Source organism: Thalassophryne amazonica, chromosome 18 (genome assembly GCF_902500255.1).
Source record: "Thalassophryne amazonica chromosome 18, fThaAma1.1, whole genome shotgun sequence".
Lineage (NCBI taxonomy): Eukaryota > Metazoa > Chordata > Actinopteri > Batrachoidiformes > Batrachoididae > Thalassophryne > Thalassophryne amazonica.
In genome coordinates, this window is record NC_047120.1 from 74301859 (window position 1) to 74323069 (window position 21211).

Here is a 21211-nt window from a genome sequence, read left to right on the forward strand (position 1 = left end):
TAACTTAAATTCTTTTGTACATAATTGTTACTCCTTGAGTTGTATCTACTCAGTTTACTATCATCAAATTATTACATTCTAGTTCTGACAACTGAGTTTGAGTAAAAACACTGCCTTAAACAATGACTTCTAACAAAGCACAAACTTAGTGTGTGTCATAACTTGACAGTTTTATTTAATTGAATGCTCAACATCCAAAATACAATAAAACTGACATGCCTCTCTAGGGCTCAAATTAATCAATGACGAAACCGGTAACACATTTCATGCATATGAAAGTTTAACAGTGTTAAAGCTTTGACAAAATGTCAAGTTAGCATCCGAAATCAGAACAGTCTCGCTGCTCTTGGACTCAGATCAATCAGTATCAAAACTGGTAATGCCTTACAAGCATAACAAAACGTTAATGATTAATAATTTTAAGTCAGAACAGACTTGCCTCTCTGGTGCTAAATTAAAACTGGTGATACAATACATGTGCATAGAAAAATTGTTAACCAGAACTACAATAAACAGATATTTAGAAACTGCAGACAACTGCTTTACAATGCAATTTTACCATAAAACTTTACCCCAGCTCATTTTTTAAGGCCAGTAGTTTAGGCTTGAGCTGCTTCCTACCATCATCCAGGTCAAGGAGAATTACCTGAATGAACTCAAAGAAGCCACTAACCTTCTCCGGGTTCTTCAAATGCAGTGCATACACCAATACAAACAAATTCATCAGTGCATCAGGCCATGATGTGTGTGACATGACAACAATATCTTCAAGAACAATGGATACATGCTGGGTTTGAAAAGGGAACTTGCAGCATCTCATCCTCCTCGTCATTAATCACTGCCATCAGAGCTACTGCTCCCTCCTGGGGACCTTCCAAGTCATCCTAAAGAAGGGCCAAAAAAAAAGTCCAATGATAAATTTTACAAATCAAATGCCAAACAGCAGGCCAGGCCTTTAACTGTCTTTTAACCCTTTAGGTGCCAATCTTTCTAATTGGCAGGGCCCTTGGGGAAAAAAAAAGTAAAAATATTGGATAGCTAAATGTTCAATAGTAGGCCAAGTGTAAGCACCACGTCCCCACCATGCCCTATGCATTTTTTTCAACTGTTAAAGGACAAGGGAAAGGCCTGTCCCACCACCTCCACACACACTTCACAGCAAATGACTGGGGTGCTGTTGAAAAAAAAAAAAATGCATGGTGCATGTCGGGGGACCATGCTGCTTAGGCATGGGCTATTACTGAACATCCAGCATACCATTAGTTATTTTTTTTTTTTTGTTTTGTTTTTCTGGACGGCCCGCAGGGCCAATCAAAAAGTAAAAAAAAAAAAAAAAAAAAAGGCACTTAAAGGTGTAAAATGGCAATCCAATAACTTGACGTGTCTTGAAACCAGTGGTGGAAGAAGTACAAATTTTTCCTGCAGTACAGATAAAGGAGCAACAAATTTACTTAAATAATTAATAAAGTAAATGTGCAAGACTAAACCAGAAAACACACACTAAACCAAATCTAACCAGATATAAATTAAAATTAAAACAGGAATCGACCAGGACTCAAATATTACTTTTAAACCAGTTTAAACGAGTTACATAAAAGTTGAACTAATAGTTATTACTTTCCACCGCTGATTGAAACATGATAACGGGTTCAAACCTTTGGCTCAATCTCAATTCCACCCATCAGCCCTTTGCCTTCCCTTCAGCCCTTGCCCCTTTGCCTATGTCTTGAAAAAAAAAAGGCATGAGGGCTAAGGGCTGAAAGACTGCCCTAAGAAATGAGACAGCTCTGATCTTTCTGCATTCTTTGCACAAACACAAATATAGGGGAATTATAGTCTTCACAGGTTTGGGACAATTTTGAAAGATTCATTTGAGAGACATGTTACAAATTAAGCCTTTCAAGGATGTCTATAGCCTACTACTGTACATCAGTAATTTGACAGACTGATACTGTGACCCAGTGCATCTATTTAATGTCAAAATGAGAGACCCTGGAGCTCATAGTGCCTGCCCAAATACTCCACAATGATCTAAGCTTTTCTGTTCTTTTACAGCTACTCATCCAGAGGCAGCTCTGAGGGGGTCTACTCTCGACTGTCCCCACCCCCTTGACTGCACTGTGGGCGGGAGCGTAGCGCTGAGCTCCGCTCTCCCAGTGTGATGCACTGAACCTGGAAATTCACTAGTGACATAGAGCTTTTGAATGAAATGTGACCCACAAATGTCTTGTTTATATCCATGTGGGAAATTGTGTAAACTCAGAAATCAGTCCAGATACATGTTCACGTTATATTTGTGAGTTTATTTCACCAGAATGTGTCGGTGTTCAGTGAAGTTCCTCCTACCCCTTCGCTGTAAGGTGGCATGAGAATTTGATCCGTTATGCTTGCCTTCATCCTTACCCTCTCGAGAAGAGAGGAATGGTATGCCCCTTGGTTTCTTGTGAACGTGCAAAACTGAGGTAAGGGGCTGAGGCAAAGGGGTAAGGGGGAGAATTGAGATTGGGCCTTAGAAATTAAGGGCTTTCTCAATCCTCTCTTCTAGGGAGGCTAAGGGTGAAGGCAAAGGGGTTTGTACCCCTCCAAATGGAGCAAATTCACATACCCCCTAACAGCGAAGGGATAGGAGGAGCTTCACTAAACACTGACACATTCTGGCGAAATAAACTCACAAATATAAGTGAACATGTATCTAGGCTGATTTCTGAGTTTACATACTTCCCCGTGTGGTTATAAATGTGACATTTGCAGGTTACATTTCATTTAAAAGCTCGATATGTTGCTAGTGTCTGGATTTCCAGGTTCAGTGCATTGCGCTGGAAGAGCGGAGCTTAGCGCTACGCTCCCACCCACAGTGCACTCAGAACGGAGATGGTCAGAGAGCGGGGAGAGCCAGAGGGTGGGGACAGCCAGAGAGTAGACCTCCTCAGAGCTGCCTCTGGATGAGTAGCTGTAAAAGAACAGAAAAGCTTAGATAGTTGTGGAGTATTTGGGCTGACACTGTGAGCTCCAGGGTCTCTAGTTTTGACATTAAATAGATGCAGCGGGTCACAACATCAGTCTGTCAAATTACTGATGTAGTAGGCTATAGACATCCTTGAAAGGCTTAATTTGTAACATGTTTCACAAATGAATAATTGTCTCGAACATATGAAGATTATTATCACCCCTATATTTGTGCTTGTGCAAAGAATGCAGAAAGATCAGAGCTGTCTCATTTCTTAGGGCAGTCTTTCAGCCCTTAGCCCGTTTTTTTTTTTCCCTAAGGTGAAGGGGCGAGAGCAAGGGCTGATGGGTGCAATTGAGATTGGGCCTTAGTCAAATACTTCATTTCTGTAGGCTCACATTAATTGGAAATAAGATTTTTTTTTTTCTTTCTTTCTTTTTCTTAGTCAATGCTCCTACATTATCAATGGACTGGGCATAGAATAGCCACATGGTCAGCATGAACATACCCCAGCTATAGTGAATGCCCATAGCAAGTCATTATGAAGCAGGCAGAGGCAACTTTTAGTCAGCCAGCCAGACTCGGGGACGAGAGCAATAATTCAAATTTCTGTATCAACAATTCCACTCCTAAACAATGCAGAAAAGAGCTACAGCTGAACACATGATTACCTTGCATGTTCTTAAGATTTCTGATGAATCCTCCTTCAAGTAGAGCGGCAAGCCGGCCAGAGCTGCTGTACGAGCTGCGCAGATATCATTTTTGTCCTGTTACAGAAAGACACCATATATACGAGCAGATGTTAGTGTTCACGGTTCACATTCAACAATTTAATGCATGAAAGATGAAAAAAATATTTACCTGTTGTTTAAATGCCATCATAATTGCTTCCATCCTCTGTCCAAAAGTGCCAGTCTTCCTCTTTTTGTAGAGCTGTAGCAGTTGAGGTGTGTAATTGTCAAGAGCAGCATAGAATGTCGACGGAAGGTTTACATTTGTGATCCTGTGGAATTCACTGTAGAGCTGCATGAAAAACAAAAAAATGACTTTGATGATACACATGCATAGCTTTCGGTACTATGTGTACATTTTTACTCACTTGGGCTTTACAAAAAAGTGCAGGCCATCGGTCCTTCAGTTCGGCAACTGGAGGAGCTAAATCCACAATTTCATCATGTCTGAATACAAAGGTGCATTGCATATGTTGATTGATGGAAATCATGTCTCTTTCCAACGATGTCCTCTTGAAATGCTCGACCATTGCAAGCCTCTGGGTCTCAAGTATCTGCTTTGTTTCTCCTTGGGGATAGTCCGCCTTCGCGTGGCCTGTGTCAACTGACAAATCCAAGTTGCTGGACAGCTGTAGGCCACAGAACCGTCTGGCAAACTGCTATCAACGGTGAGGAAAATCTATCCTCCACACAGCCAAAGGCTACGACGCAACTGTTGTTTTCAATATAACCAACTAATTGTATACATTTTAATTATCTTCTTCTTCCCTCCTTTGAATGGCGGGTGGCAACCATCAACTTAAGTCCATACTGCCACCTACTGTACTGGATGTGTCAATGTTTAAATGATCTCATCAGGTCTTTTATTTATATTACGTGGCCTATGACGTAAATATACTGTAGAATCGATCTCAAATTGTAAACTAATTTATACATTTTCATGAATTTACCATACAAGGTACATTATAGAAAACTACAAACTTTAAAGTTACATGCATTTTTTGTTTTATCAAGTGTATAAAAAATCAATTGCCTGAATTAAAATAGAGATAATTACTCTTACTAATAAAAGGACATGTTGATAAATTATTTAATATTTTTTTTATCTTATTTCATAAAATACATTTCAGAAATCAAATGTATTCAAATTGCAAAAAGTACTTTTTGACCTTTAATACAACTGCTATATACATCATACCAGCATATATCTCAAAAGCAGATGCCATTTCTCTTCACCTCACATTTTTAAACAGGCTGTACTGTCTTGTGAACACCTGATCTTGTCAGATCGTGGACACTAAGTGGAGAAGGGCCTGGTCAGTACCTGGATGGGAGACCATGAGCGAATACCGGGAGCCTGTGGTGTTTGGAGGGTCCGCTGGCTCAAGTGTGCAACAGTGCTTTTGTCAAACTACTAAGGGCAGCAGCAGCAACCCTTTCCCTGTTAAGCGCTCTGGGTGACTTATGTTGTGTTAAAATCAATATAAAAACAACAGCAACAAAACACTAAAATGACAACAAAAGAATAAAAATGTTAAATGGCAGCCCATGCAAAGGACTTAGAATTCATGTCACAGAGGTTCAAACTACTGTATTAAAAATATGACAAATTTAATTAAAAATAATTAAATAAAACAAAAATGACAACAATAGAATAAAAATGCTAATTTGCAGCCCATGAATAAGACTCACATTTTTTAAAATTGGTATAAACTCTATTTAAAAAACTAAAACTTTAAGTGCACTCAAAACATTTGAGTTGTTACAAGAATATTTCATTTTTGAGTTTGTTTAATTAATAGAAATGAGTGACTATAACTTTTTTCAAAGTTTGAGTTGAGTTAACTTTATTAATTTAATAACATGTACTGTTCGGTTTTACAGTGTATCACTACTGTAGCAATCTAACGTTCCCGCATTTTTGTAGCAGGGGCTAATATTCTGGTGCCCCAAAACCATTCATTTTGGCAATGCTGATTTGCCAAATATTTATTCATTTTCCCAGGCAACTACATACAATTTGTTATTTCACTGCACTTCAAGGGCACTTTGAATGACCGCCCCAGAAGAGAAATGATACATTCTGTTGGTGGAAATGCACTGTTGAATGAGAGTCAGTTGGAGGAAGTGTTGTTTTAATCATCCATATTACATGTAGGCACATACTATTAAGTAAAACTGACATTGATATTACTTTATATATATATATATATATATATTTCCCCTCCACATCTAGGAGGGCAGCGCCCCCTATGGGCCAGCCGCCACTGGACAGTTTCAGTTTAGTTATTGGTGGTGTATATTTTGTAGTGCTGAAGTCCACAGGTTACATTTCAGTGAGATATTTGTCAGTGTCATGTTTGTTAAACACACGGTTAATGTTAGAGCACAATTTGTTGTAGTCAAAAAGTGAACGTGATTTAAGTGAAACGTTTGTACATAAAAACAAAGCTAATAATATTGGTAGCAGTTCAGTCAAAAAGTAAGGAACAACTGATGGATAAAACATTTTCAAAGTCATCATAAAACTATAATGGTATCATTAAGTGTTCATATCGATACTCGGTATTGACGAGTACCCAAATGTAAGTACTCGTACTTGTACTCGGTCTGGGAAAAGTGGTATCGGTGCATCCCTAGATAAGGACAACTCAAATGATGAAAAAATGATTTTAAAATGTAATGACACATGGAGTCACTTCATCCTATTAAACGTACCAATTCGCTGCGATTTTATGAAATAAAAGATTTCGTGTTCGTTTTCTTTAATTAGCATATGGTAATGTGCAGCAGTGAAATGTGATACAGTTGATTCACTGATTCACCGTTTACTCACATATGTTACGACACATACAGTTCAATGTGTTACGATACAAACCAACATTTGTTTTATTTATTTATTTTTACATCAAATTGAAATTAATGAATCTGGCCTGTTCATACAAAAAAATGTTAAAATTGTGTTCTTTAATCTTAACCAGACAAAACAAATCTCTCCACAAAATGGTTTAAATTAAATAAGAGGGTGTTGATGGTTTGACACATTTTGTCACATCGCTCAGCCCTATTTTCACATTGAGCCAAATATCATCACAGAAACACTCACAGGTACCTACCATTTTGACATATTCTCCTGTTTTCACTTTGATGTGCATATAATCATAACAATAATAATAATCGTAACAGCATTGGTTCAGATTGTACTGCTTTACATTTGTGTCACATTTTGCTGGATGAATCTGTGGTTTCTGCTCTTTCCGTGGTTCTCATGTTGCCTGAATAAACCTTGCTTGTATGAGTCCTGATAGAGGGTAGGAGGAGGCTACATCCAGATGTCAGGTTATGGTCTGGGAACTGGACAGCTATCATCGAAAAGCCAACCTCCTCAGCACAGTGTCCTAAATTCCACTAATGATACTTCGTCTTTGTAGCTCAGCTTTGTGCCACTTCCTGCTGTAAGTGCAGCTCTTCTGGTGTATATGATCTATTTCAGGCATCTTTGGAGGATTCGCTCCCTGAGCTACTCTGTAGAAATATTTTGGTAATCGTTCTTCTTTACGGTAGTATTGGTGAAGTGAGAATTCCAGTCCTATGTATCATTTTGCAGTTATTTTGAATAATGTAAAAAGTCAGCACTGTCAACACATCATCAGGGTTTGGATCATGAAGTTTGGGTTTTCTCGAATGCAAAGATGTCTGTTGTGAGGCACATCCTTGTGCTAGGATAATTGTACCCTTTAAGCCCACTTTCAACTTTGATGTCAATTTACAAAAAAAGAAAAAATATATTTTGCCATCCGTTACTTCATCCAATCAAATGGTTTGTTAACTTCTTTGACATTTTTTTTTGCATACAAATCCCATTTTCCATTGTTGAGTTATACCCACCCCAGAGTACATGGTCTCGGGACCCCTGACTAGAAGACAACCAAAAACTTTGGTGTTTTGGAACCTGTCAGATTTCATTCATTTTCATCAAATTTCAGCCACATCTTTGGTAACATTATGTCAAATAAGAGGTAAATGTGCTCATTTTGATTTATAGATAAATAGTATTTTGCCAAATTATATGATTTCCCTTCAAATGGAAAGATGAGTTTTATGAGCTAGCAAACATACCTGATCTCATGCTAACACGCCTAGCCCTGTTAATGCTAATCTGCCACAAGAACTAAGGTTGTCAGCTACAGATATTAAGCATCTTGTTATTCATTCATTTAACATTGGTATTTAGATAAATGCTGATTAATTTTATAGATTAGATCATGGTTTCTGTGCTGGAGGTTGTCCATCAAGTTGTTAAGTTGCAGCGCCTGGTGTGGCTGGGCCAATACGGGACCGGTGTCCCATCTGCTACAGCTGCTACAGGTGAATCCGTTGCTGTCCGCTGTCAACGGAGCCTAGATCCTCCCCACCCCACCGGGCCTCTCTTTGCACCACAAGTCAAAGCGCCTCATTCATTAAAGGCATCAGTTGATTCTGTCTGCATGCAATGAATAGGGCTGGGTATTTGTTGTGTGGGCCGCCAGAAGAGGAGGTACTGCTGGCCCACCACCAGAGGGCGCCCTGCCTGAAGTGCGGGCTTCAGGCACGAGAGGGCGCCGCCTCAGGAACAAGCCGTGGTGACAGCTGTCACCCATCATCCGTGACAGCTGTCACTAATCAACCAACCCACATCTGGAATAAAAGCAGGAAGACACCTCCACCACACTGCCGAGATATCATCTTCATCTAGAGGTAATATCCTCAGCCTTTGTGGTAATACTGAAAATCTGTTTATTGTGAGTGTTTGCAGGAGTACCGGTCCTTTTGTGGAGGCTGTGCAATACTGCACTCTTTTTCCTCTGAGGACGCGCTGCAAGTATTGAGTGAGAGGTGGAGGTGGAATTCCCACCAGGATTGTTGCTGGGTGTTCACACACCCACACTTGACTGTCTTTGCTTTCTGCCAGCAGTACCAGATCCGACACGCTGAGACGGTGGCCACCTGGGGACTTCGGGACTTGGCGGCTCCAGTATTCCTCGGGTTCGGTGGTAGTGGAAATCGTGTGGTTCCGGTTCATTTCCAGACGGGCTTCTCTTATCGTCAAGCCTGCCCACACGACACCTTTATTGATTGACTTTTGCACATTCTGTAATCTGCTGTGTTTGGTTGTGTCATTCACAACAGTAGTGTTCTAATTTGACTCCTTCCATTGTCCGTTCATTTACGCCCCCTGTTGTGGGTCCGTGTCACTACACTTTCCCAACAGTATTGATAAGATTTTATCAATATCGTTGCCATTATCGATTCTGCTTATCGATCCGAATCCTTATTGATTCCCTCATCAATATCTCTTGTGAATTTTTTGTGTATTGAAAGTAGGCTTTACAGGTTTTCTATGTCAACAACGTTTTGTTGAGTCTTAAAGAAAATAAATATGAAATTGGTGATTGGACCCTAGATCTCTGGACTTAAATAAACTCTACATGGTGGATCCTTGATCTCTGAACGTAAATAGAAATAAAAAAATCTGTAATTTTTGTCAAAAGCATTTCCTTTCAGACATTAATGGCGTAAATGTCACTCCATAGCCTCTGAGCTGAGCTCAGACGACTGTGCTGCATGTCAGCATCAATGTAATTCATACAGAACGCAGGACGTCTCAATTGGGAGGAAAAAAATGTTTTGGTCGATTGTAGTTTATTGTTTGTATTACATTTGGAAAGAGGTGTCGTTTGATTTAAAGCGATTCGCTTTGAAGTTAATTCTGACCTGACTCTAACGTGACTCGGCAGAGAGCGGCGCAACGTTTAGAGCTGTGTGAAGGGAACGGAGGACAATTCTCTGGGGAGCACTGGGGCCCCCCAGGGCACAGTCCTCTCGTCTTTCCTCTTCACCCTTTACACCTCGGGCTTCACGTACAACACGGACAGCTGCCATCTCCAGAAGTTCTCTGATGACTCCGCCATTGTGGGTCGTGTGTCTGAGGGGAACGAGCTGGAGTACCAGTTGGTCTTCACAGACTTTGTGGACTGGTGTGAGCGCAACCACTTGTGTCTCAACACCAGTAAGACGAAGGAGATGGTGATTGACTTCAGGAGGAAACCACCACCTCATCCACCGGTGAACATCCAGGGGTAGAACATAAAGACTATGGACAGTTTCAAATACCTGGATGTTCACCTCAACAGCAAACTGGACTGGACTCACAACACCCACGCCCTGTACAAAAAAGACCAGAGTCGCCTCCACCTCCTGAGTTGACTGAGATCCTTTGGAGTGAGCAGGCCTCAGCTTAAGACCTTCTACAACTCTGTTGTAGCCTCTGCTCTCCTCTATGCTGTCGTCTGTTGGGCCCCGGGCAGCACAGAGCAGGAGAGAAAGAGACTGAACAAGCTGGTCAGGAAGTCCAGCTCTGTCCTGGGCTGTCCTCTGGACTCTCTGGAGGAGGTGGCTGAGAGGAGGGTGTTAACCAAGTTCAAATCCATCATGGACAACTCCTCTCACCCTCTGCACTGGACTGTAGTGGAGCTGAGCAGCTCGTTCAGTGACAGACTGAGGCACCCTCAGTGCAAGAAGGAACGATACCGCAGGTCGTTCATCCTTGCTGCTGTCAGACTGTACAATAACACTGTGAAATGACCACATGCAATAATATGTCCACAAATCACGTGCAATATTAATATGTCCACAAATCATGTGCAATAACAACTCATTTACAAATCCCAGCACTAGTGTCACATTATCACATCTAAACTCCACATATTGTAAATAAGATGCTCCTATTTTTAATTCCAATCATGTTTATATATGCATATATACTTATATATATATATATATATATATATATATATATATATATATTATTTCTACCTCATTTTCTTATTTTATTGTATTGTTACAAGTATTATTATTATTGCTTATCTTTGCAAACGCTGTTTGATGCACATTTTCTTCTACTTGCACTCATCTTGTGTGTTTATTAAGAGCTGATGTAATGTGAATTTCTCCACTGTGAGATCAATAAAGTGTTATCTTTCTCATTTCTTGCCTGCAACAAGAGTCCCAGTTAGTGACTTTAATCTGCAAAAAAGTGACTCACAATTTAATCTGCAAAAAAGTGACTCATGATTGACATATTTTAATAGCTTTGAGAGGGGTTAAGAAGCAGACTTGCTGCTTCTGAAAAGCAGTGAAGCAAAGAACCAACAAAGCAGCGGATCGGAGCACTGCTTTATTGCTTCAAGCTTCAAAGCAGAGCTGTTACAGAAGCGGTTGATTGCCGACCTGCTGCAGGGTCGGCAGTCAACGTAGAGAAATGATCATTTTCCCGACAAACACCCTCAAAAACAGCGGCCGTGCTGAAGGATCGATAAGGAATCATTAAGCAAAAAGGCTATTGATGTCGGTGGATCGAATCATTTCTTAACGATTTTCGAAAAGAACTGGTTGTTGATACCCATCCCTAGCTATGAAATTAAAAACCCATGATCCACAAAGAAAAAAAATGTTGAAATTACTCATTTTGCCTCTGTGTGGAACGGAGATGCCACGCGACACTGTGCGTGCTCGATGCCATGCTTGTCAATATTTAATTGTTCCATCTGCCAAACATAAGGGTTCTGCTGGTGGTGGAAACACAAACCAAGCCAGACTTAACCGTTCTGACACATATGATACTGTGCAGCACCGACTTGAACCACTCAGTGCAAAGGGGCCTGTCAGTATATGCTGGTTAAGTCGTCAAGGTGTGACAGCTGCATTAATTTATTAGATGTACGAGGTCTGTTAGAAAAGTAACGGACCTTTTTATTTTTTGCAAAAACTATATGGATTTGAATCGTGTGATTGCATCAGCCAAGCTTGAACCTTCGTGCGCATGCGTGAGTTTTTTCACGCCTGTCGGTTGCGTCATTCGTCTGTGAGCACGCCTTGTGAGAGGAGTGGTCCAGCCCCCTCGTCGGATTTTCATTGTCAGGAAATTGGCTGATCGACTGCCATTTTGCTTCATCAAAAGTTTTTCAGAAAGTGTGAGAGACAGCCAAGTGGAAACCATTTGGAAAATTCAGATGGCTTTCGGTGAAGATCTTATGGGGATCACACAGATTAAGGACAATTACAACTGGATTAAAGACGGCCCACAGCGGCGGATGGCGCGGCGCGCACCGAGCGGCGATCGACAGGCTCAAACGACCAGATCATTTCCAAAGTGAACGCTTTGTTTCGGTACGTCGTCTGACTACCAGAGAAATGGCAAGACAGCTGGACATAGCACTTTTTTGGCACATTCCACTGTTACAGGAGTTTTTGTAATGGAAAGAGGAACGGAAAAATTCACCACGGAGCCGCTCATGGCGCGGGACGAAAGCACCTCCGTGTTGGTCTCACAGGACAAGCCCTAACATGCCCAGCTCTTGCACCATTCGGAAAATTCAGACGGCTTTCAATGGCTTTTCAGTCGTGTGACTATCCGAGAAATTGTGGATGAGCTAGACATGCCACAACATGTCCTGTGAGGCTTCATCGTGGCGTTGCTTTTTGTTCTGTGCCCTGCGCCTCCGTCCCAACGCGCGAATTTCTCCGCACGTCTTTTCATGCCGAAAAAGTGCTGATGTCAAACTCTTCTGCCATTTCTGTGGTAGTCAGACGACGTCCCAGATCAACAAAGCGTTTACTTTGAAAATGAACGGCACATTCCACTGTTAGAGGAGTTTTTTTGGTCATTTTTTTGTTTTTTGAGTTTTTTGGAGTTTTTTGTTGGCCTCTCGGTAGGAGGGGTCTGGTTAGGTTTAAAAAACTCCAGGTTTTGTTGGCTTCTGTTTATTCTTCTATACAAGAGTCAAGACAGAAGTCAGACTACCAGAGCAAGAATTTTAGCTGAGGAAGCTTCTGCGATTTGAAGCGAAACGTCCTCACGTCAAGCAACCCAGTCCAGTCGAAGATTCAAGCTTCTCTACTATGGAAACCACCTGGACAACTGAGAGCCTACACAGAATCAGTGAGTTTGTCAATTTTGTGGAACAAACAGGTGTGAATCAGGTGTCCCCTATTTAAGGATGAAGCCAACACCTGTTGAACATGCTTTTCTCTTTGAAAGCCTGAGGAAAATGGGACATTCAAGACATTGTTCAGAAGAACAGCATAGTTTGATAAAAAAGTTGATTGGAGAGGGGAAAACTTATACGCAGGTGCAAAAAATTATAGGCTGTTCATCTATAATGATCTCCAGTGTTTTAAAATGGACAAAAAAAAAACCAGAGACACATGGAAGAAAACAGAAAACAACCATCAAAATGGATAGAAGAATAACCAGAATGGCAAAGGCTCACCCACTGATCAGCTCCAGGATGATCAAAGACAGTCTGGAGTTACCTGTAAGTGCTGTGACAGTTAGAAGACGCTTGTGTGAAGCTAATTTATTTGCAAGAATCCCCCACAAAGTCCCTCTGTTAAATAAAAGACATGCAGAAGAGGTTACAATTTGCCAAAGAACACATCAACTGGCCTAAAGAGAAATGGAGGAATATTTTGTGGACTGATGAGAGTAAAATTGTTCTTTTTGGGTCCAATGGCCGCAGACAGTTTGTGAGACGACCCCCAAACTCTGAATTCAAGCCACAGTTCACAGTGAAGCATGGTGGTGCAAGCATCATGATATGGGCATGTTTCTCCTACTATGGTGTTGGGCCTATATATCGCATACCAGGTATCATGGATCAGTTTGGATATGTCAAAATACTTGAAGAGGTCATGTTGCCTTATGCTGAAGAGGACATGCCCTTGAAATGGGTGTTTCAACAAGACAATGACCCCAAGCACACTAGTGCTTGGTCCTCTTATTTATTCTGTACATCCTCCCACTTGGCGACATCATTCGTCGTTTTTGTCTCCGCTTCCACTGTTATGCCGACGACATTCAGCTTTACATCTCCACTTCATCTGTCAACCCCCAAACCCAGTCCACCCTCACTACCTGTCTCAGTGCCATAAAAACTTGGATGTCACACAATTTTCTCAAACTCAACAGCGACAAAACAGACATAATAATCATTGGTCCAAAAAACATCACAAAATCTGCTTCAAACTTCACCCTAAATTGTGACAGCACCACACTTACTCCTTCCTCTCTTGTCCGTAACCTTGGTATCCTCTTTGACCCCACCCTCTCATTTGAATCCCATGTTAAACAAATATCCCGGTCTGCTTTCTTCCACCTTAAAAATATTGCCCGTCTCCACCCATCTCTGAACTTTTCAGCTGCTGAAACCTTAATCCACGCATTCATTACAGCCAGAATCGACTACTGCAATAGTATTCTCTATGGTACACCATCCAAAACTCTCAAGAAACTTCAGTATATCCAGAACTCTGCTGCTCGACTGCTCACACAAACCCGGTCCCTCCAACACATCACCCCTGTCCTACAAGATCTCCACTGGCTCCCCATCCCTCAGCGCATACAGTTTAAAGTTCTCCTTATCACCTTCAAAGCCCTCCACAACCTGGCACCTTCTTACCTCTGACCTGCTCCTGCCCCATACTCCATCACGATCCCTCCGTTCCTCCAACGCTAACCTCCTGTCCCTCCCCTGTAGGGCCAAGCTCCGAACCTGGGGTGACAGAGCCTTCTCCATCGCTGCCCCCACCCTCTGGAACTCCCTCCCACAACAACTCCGTGACTGCTCCGAACTTTCCACCTTTAAATCACTCCTCATGACCCACTTATTCAAGACTGCTTTTAACGTTTAACCTGTTTTAACTTGTTTTTTTGCATTTTAACCCTATATTGTTATTTATTAATGTGTCTGTGAAGCATCTTTGAGTTTCTAGAAAAGCGCTATACAAATAAAATGTATTATTATTTTTATTATTATTATTAGTAGTAGTAGTAAACCAGCAAAATCTTGGTTCCAAACCAACAAAATTAATGCCTCGCAGATGTGAAGAAATCATGAAAAACTGTGGTTATACAACTAAATACTAGTTTAGTGATTCACAGGATTGCTAAAAAAGCAGTTTGAACATAGTAGTTTTGAGTTTGTAGCGTCAACAGCAGATGCTACTATTATTGTGAACACCCCCTTTTCTACTTTTTACTAATAGCCCAATTTCATAGCCTTAAGAGTGTGCATATCATGAATGCTTAGTCTTGTTGGATTTGTGAGAATCTACTGAATCTACTGGTACCTTGTTTCCCATGTAACAATAAGAAATATACTCAAAACCTGGATTAATCTTTTTAGTCACATAGCATTGCTGTTATTCTCAACACTACTGTAACCTCATTGGGAAAGCAGGCCTGAAACTTATAGTTTAATAGAAAAAAATAGCTAAATGTAGTCATTAACACTCCTAAAGTAGGCATCTTGTGATGCCTCAGTGTGCAACACTCGCATGTCTTTAGTCTGGTTAACTGTCACTCAAAAAATAAAGCGTTGTTAATGGTGGAATATCTGACATTACACAAAGGTTTAAGAGCACAATTTCAGCTGGGAAAGTTCACAGACATCATCAGCTGACTTTCTGTTTATGTGAATCACGATGAACAGCAAGCAGTACAGAAAGCTTACGGATCAGAGGACCATTTTGTAGGGTTTTTTTTGTGCCATCTCTGGCGGTACCCACCGTCCATTAAACACAACCATTGGAACCGACAGGGCACTGCAGTCAACAGCCACAGTATGGAGCAGGGCGCACCGAGCGGTGCAGAGACGGAAGAAACGCTCCCCGTGAATAAAGATGCTGTAGTTGAGAAAACAGCGGAACGAAGATCAAAATTCAAATTTTGTTCCATAAGACTGATCAAATGAATAATGTTATATGATGAGAGTAAAAAATTTCTGTTGCAGATTTTCAAACCTATGATGGCTTTAAGCAAAAGGTTATTGAAAGATTTCAGCAGATTGCTCAATTTTTTCTGCTTTGTTTTTATTGCTCAAAATTCATCTATTAGTGTGTAAAAAAAATTACATAAAGTATAAAAAAGTACACATCATAAAAAATGCAAGAATAAAATAAATAAGCAAGATTGCCACTTACATGTAAGTTTTTTTTTATTATTCATTTATTTTTTATTTTATTTCAATTTGTGGGCAACCATGCAGAATCTCTTTTGTCTAGATGTTTTTCCTACTCTTCTGCATCTGAAGTTGCAGGAAGTGGCTTCCATTGGTATTTGAAAAAGCCAAAGCGCTTCTCCTGAACAAACCTGCAACCCCCCAGCACCCGCACCTGTGTGCTATCATGCTCTAAATTTCTAGGGAGAGCTTTGCTGATGTTTGGTGGACATCTATTTTTTGAGCACATTGATCTTAACCTTTGCCAAAACAAACCCTTTAGAGAAAACTTTGGGGTTGACCTTTATTAATACACTAAGTTTAGTGGAAATCAACAACAGAGCTGTGGAATAAACAAACAAATGCTGCTGAAATTTTAGTATTATTTATTAAATGTAAGGTAAAAGCTCTCTGTCTGAACTGCAAAAAGAGAAACATTTTTGTCAAATCATCTCATGGAACCTGACAAGAACATAACACTTTTATTGAGTGTAAAGTTGGCCTCCATGTAATTGAAGTGTTATTTTTTTTTAATCAAAGGTGATAAGGAAACTGTTTACAGGTGTCTCTGTTTTTCAATTTTTAGATTTTGGGAGAAAAGCTCCATTTGGATGCTTGGTTACACTTGTTATTCAGGGTTTCACCATGAACCGGATGAAGCGTGAAAAGGAGTATTACAGTATAGATGTGGGCGATTCAACATTTATGGTTTTAAAGCGCTACCAGAACCTCAGACCCATTGGATCCGGAGCACAAGGAATTGTCTGGTGAGTCAGAATTAATAAAATGTTCAACAATGTGATGTGATAAATGTTAGAATTCTTTCAGAAATAACTTCTGTTTTACTCATACCGTTTTCTTATGGAAGTTTCAAAACGTGCACTTAGATGTGTATCACACAAATCTGTGATAAAAGATGTCTTATTTTGTTAATTATATAGAGTATGCATCACATTTGTTCAATTTCAATTTATTTAGTTTATATAGTGCCAAATCACAACAGAGTTGTCTCAAGGCTCTTCACACAAGTAAGGTCTAATGTTACTAACACATTTGTTGTATATGTTGCAGACATGAACAAGACAAGCTCTTCAGCATCTCACCATATCATTTAGGTCCTTCAGATTTTTTTGAGTAAAAAGGGGAGCATTGGCATGGGTAAAACCTTTCAGCTTCTGGGGGGTTCCGCCGGGTGGAGGTGATAAACGTTTTTTTTTTTTCTTCTTTGCCAGGTCGTAATCAGTTGTTAAAAAAAAAAGTTTTACGATCTGTGACATTAGAAAAAAGGGATGAGGAAGTGTGGATTTTTTAATTTTTTTAATTTTTTTTTTTTTTTTGCTTAGAAACAATTTCATATCTGAAAAATGACATGAGGGACTGAAAATATCAGCTATTTTTAAAATAAATATTGTTTTCCTTCTTGAATACGTTATTATTAAATACTAAAACCATTCACACAAGAAGTAAATATATAGTCTTACCTGTATGTTTCAGTGAGCTCATCTTTAAACTTATCCACCTTTACAAAACCACATTTGAAAAATAATTTCATTACTTCTGTTGTGGTTGAAGAAAACTCCATTTGACACACGGGATTTGTGTAATCAGTTATTGTGGCTGATCAATCCAGTCTGTGTTGTTAACGAGCTGCTTTGCGCTGCAGAAAGAAGACTCGGCGCGCCTCATCTGCTCATAATGTCTCAGTCTGCAAGCGACGACATTATCCCATGATCCAGAATACACAATAATCTGAAGATCCTCAGTTTGGTCCCAGTGTGGAGTGGAGAAGCTAGGGACTCCATGCAAGTGCGTGCTTGTCAATATAAGTGTTCCACCTGCCATTCTGTCGGCGAAAGTAATCGTTCTGACACCAAAAACATGGTGCAGCTCCAACCCGAACCATAGTGCTGTCAGTAGCCTGTAAACATCCATAAATTAATGGGACAATTAAGATAATGGCTCCCGAGCTGACGCCACTTCCTCATTCTTCTTGTCCAATGTCGGCATGCTGGGAAGTTCCTGGGCTTTTAGTGGCGCACAATTCAAAATCTGAATATTTATCTCTTCAAGAACTGCGCCCAGTTAAGGATGAATTTCAAACTGTTGTTTAATTTTAGTCTTAAATAGTCATGAAAACATGGCATTATGAGATATGATATACGATATGACTATGATTTGACACAAAGTGCAGCAACATTGAAAATTAAACCTTCTTAAACCAAACAGTAATAATACCACAGTCATTTTGCACTCATCATAAGGTTAGGATACTGTACCTTCCAAAAGTATTGGAACACTTGGTATTTTACACATTTTAATTTGTTTATGCCATTTCAAATACAAGAAATATAAAAAATACAAAGAATAAAAATTTCTAAAATTATCTTCCTCAAACTCTAACTGAAATCAAATCTCTAAAACTTGATAAAACCTGTAAATAATAATCAGTTTTATTGCCAGTTTTCTTTCAACAAGTCGGGATGGAAACATGAACATTTCCAAGTCACTGAATATGTCTTGGACTTCATTTACATCAATTATGAAGAAATGCAAAAGTTTCTTTCACCAAAATATCAAATCTAGACTTGCATCTCAAATGTACTTTCTGTGAAATTGTAGGTGAACTTCCAGGTCTTCTTTTTACGAAAATCCTCCTCTACACCACTTCATCAGGAAGCTGGATTTTATATTTTTAATTAATTTATATAAAGTTGTAGAGATTTGCTTTCAGTTTGAGATTAAGGAAGATAACTTTAGATTTATTTATCTAAAGTTGTGTCACTGGTGTGTCACTCAGACAGCAAAATTAAGAGGTTATTTAATCAACAGCTGCCTGCTTGTTTAAAAATCACTGGAGAGACACGCATCCCAGACAGCAAATGGATGCGGGCCGGATGTAGTCCAACATCCAGTACCATTCCTGAAAACGGATCCGGTCCAGACAATTTTATGCACCCTGGCTGGAACAGATCAGGACCATATCTGAACCGGATCGCAAAAGACCAACGGTTTACAGCCCATATCTGGCACGGATATGAGACAGATGTGGTCCGTATCATGACACCGTGGTAGGAACATGGGGTTAGCATAACAATAAGCAATTTTATCTGCACTCGGCAGAAACTATCCATTAGGGGAGGTGATGGTCTAGTGGTTAAGGTGTTGGGCTTGAGTCCAGAAGATGATGGGTTCAAATCCCCGCTTGACTGGAAAATTACTAAGAGCCCTTGGGCAAGGCCTTTAATCCCCTATTGCTCCCGGTGTGTAGTGAGCGTCTTGTATGGCAGCACCCTGACATCGGGGTGAATGTGAGGCATAATTGTAAAGCGCTTTGAGCGTCTGATGCAGATGGAAAAGCGCTATATAAATGCAGTCCATTTACCATTTTAGCGGTTATAAACTCAGGGCTGTGAAAACTCCGTGGGATGCGCAGATTTCATCATGGGGGTGGGGGTGTTAGTGTGTACTCTGTAATCGTGATCATCACTGAGGTTTTTAAAATGCTTATCGCAAAGCACTTTTTTCTTTATGACAAGCAAGTCTTATGGGGGAAAATTCCGCGGATCCAAGGAAACTGATTTGGATCTGTAACACACGGATCAGTGTCCGCTGACTTATAAAACTTGATCCCATGATGAAATCCGTGCATGCCGCAGATTTCACAGCCGTGAGTTTATAACCGCTAAAGGATAGTTTCTATTCAAGTGCAGATAAAATTGCTTATCGTTGTACTAACCCAATGTTTCTGCCATGGTGCCATGATGCGGACCACATCTGTCCCAGATCTGTGCCAGATATGGGCTGTAAACGGCTGGTCTTTTGCGGATCCGGTTCAAATCTGGTCCAGATCTGTTCCAGAACTGTAAAGTGGAGCCGTGCCGGATCTGTGCCAGGGTGCAGAAATTGTCTGGACCAGATCTGTTTTCAGGATTGGTACCGGATGTTGGACTACATCCGGCCCGGATCCATTTGCTGTCTGGGATATATGTCAACCTGAATTAAAGGAGAAATTGTGCTTTTAACAACCTGGACCTCATTTCTGGCATAAAATGCTGTCGTTTACTCACCAGTGTAACTTTGGTGTCATTATTAGTCTCTGGTTCAAACGACATGTTCAGTTCAAATCTGAGGCAAACATTTTTCTTCTTCGACTAAGGCTGATTAGAACTTTCTGTGGTACACAGCACCAGCTACTGGACAGGAGGAACCTAGTAGTCAGTATGACCCACTGATTGCAAAATGCAGCTCTTTTCAACCAGACATCCGGTGCCATGACATGTCAATCATTTGTATCCCATCAGATTTCAGGGGAGTCCAGTGCAACCCTGGCCTCCGCTCTAGCTCCGCCCATGCCAGGAAGTGTTCAACATTTGACATTTCCTGTTTCACTGTGGACTCAAAATTTGGCACTTTCTGTTTCAGTGTGACCTTGCCACTGAGTTTCCTGAGATTCAGTGGGATCTCGTCTGTCAATCCAGGAACGGTTTGACATTTGACATTTCCTGTTTCACTGTGGACTCAAAATTTGGGACTTCCTGTTTGGGACTCCCTGTACACATTTTAATTATCGCTAAATTAAAGTACCATTGTTTTTTAAAAATTTTAGTTTTAGCTACAGTGAAATTTCTGGTTGCCAAAAACTATACCGTTATGTCTTATGTGCTATTTCTGTAAAAAAAAAAAAAAAAAAAAATTCTGGGAATGACAGATATCAATATTATACTGTAAATTATTCAGATTATTTTTTACAGTGTATATCTGTGTTACAATGGTTTGCTGTGAAGAGGTTCACATGATCCCTATTGTTCAGGCAAATTAGTATAAACTGCTTCACAATATATATTTTAACAGTAACTTGGATTACTTTGAGAAGAAAATAGATGATGGTTAAATACACTCAACAAAAATATACATGCAACACTTTTGGTTTTACTCCCATTTTGTGTGAGATGAACTCAAAGATCTAAAACTTTTTCCACATACACAATATCACCATTTCCCTCAAATATTGTTCACAAACCAGTCTAAATCTGTGATAGTGAGCACTTCTCCTTTGCTGAGATAATCCATCCCACCTCACAGGTGTGCCATATCAAGATGCTGATTAGACACCATGATTAGTGCACAGGTGTGCCTTAGACTGCCCACAATAAAAGGCCACTCTGAAAGGTGCAGTTTTGTTTTATTGGGGGGGATACCAGTCAGTATCTGGTGTGACCACCATTTGCCTCATGCAGTGCAACACATCTCCTTCGCATAGAGTTGATCAGGTTGTCAATTGTGGCCTGTGGAATGTTGGTCCACTCCTCTTCAATGGCTGTGCAAAGTTGCTGGATATTGGCAGGACCGGTACACGCTGTCGTATACGCCGGTCCAGAGCATCCCAAACATGCTCAATGGGTGACATGTCCGGTGAGTATGCCGGCCATGCAAGAACTGGGACATTTTCAGCTTCCAAGAATTGTGTACAGATCCTTGCAACATGGGGCCGTGCA

The 21211-nt window shown here is 40.4% G+C and overlaps 1 protein-coding gene across 1 annotated transcript in view; it reads left to right on the top strand.

Moving 5' to 3' along the window:
* LOC117530695 (mitogen-activated protein kinase 8-like) overlaps positions 1-21211 on the top strand; it is a 133691-nt gene that overhangs the window by 9804 nt on the left and 102676 nt on the right. The window contains 1 exon segment of the mRNA XM_034193579.1: positions 16304-16483. Within this exon segment, the coding sequence (XP_034049470.1) occupies positions 16362-16483 (122 nt within the window). The 5' untranslated portion in view covers positions 16304-16361.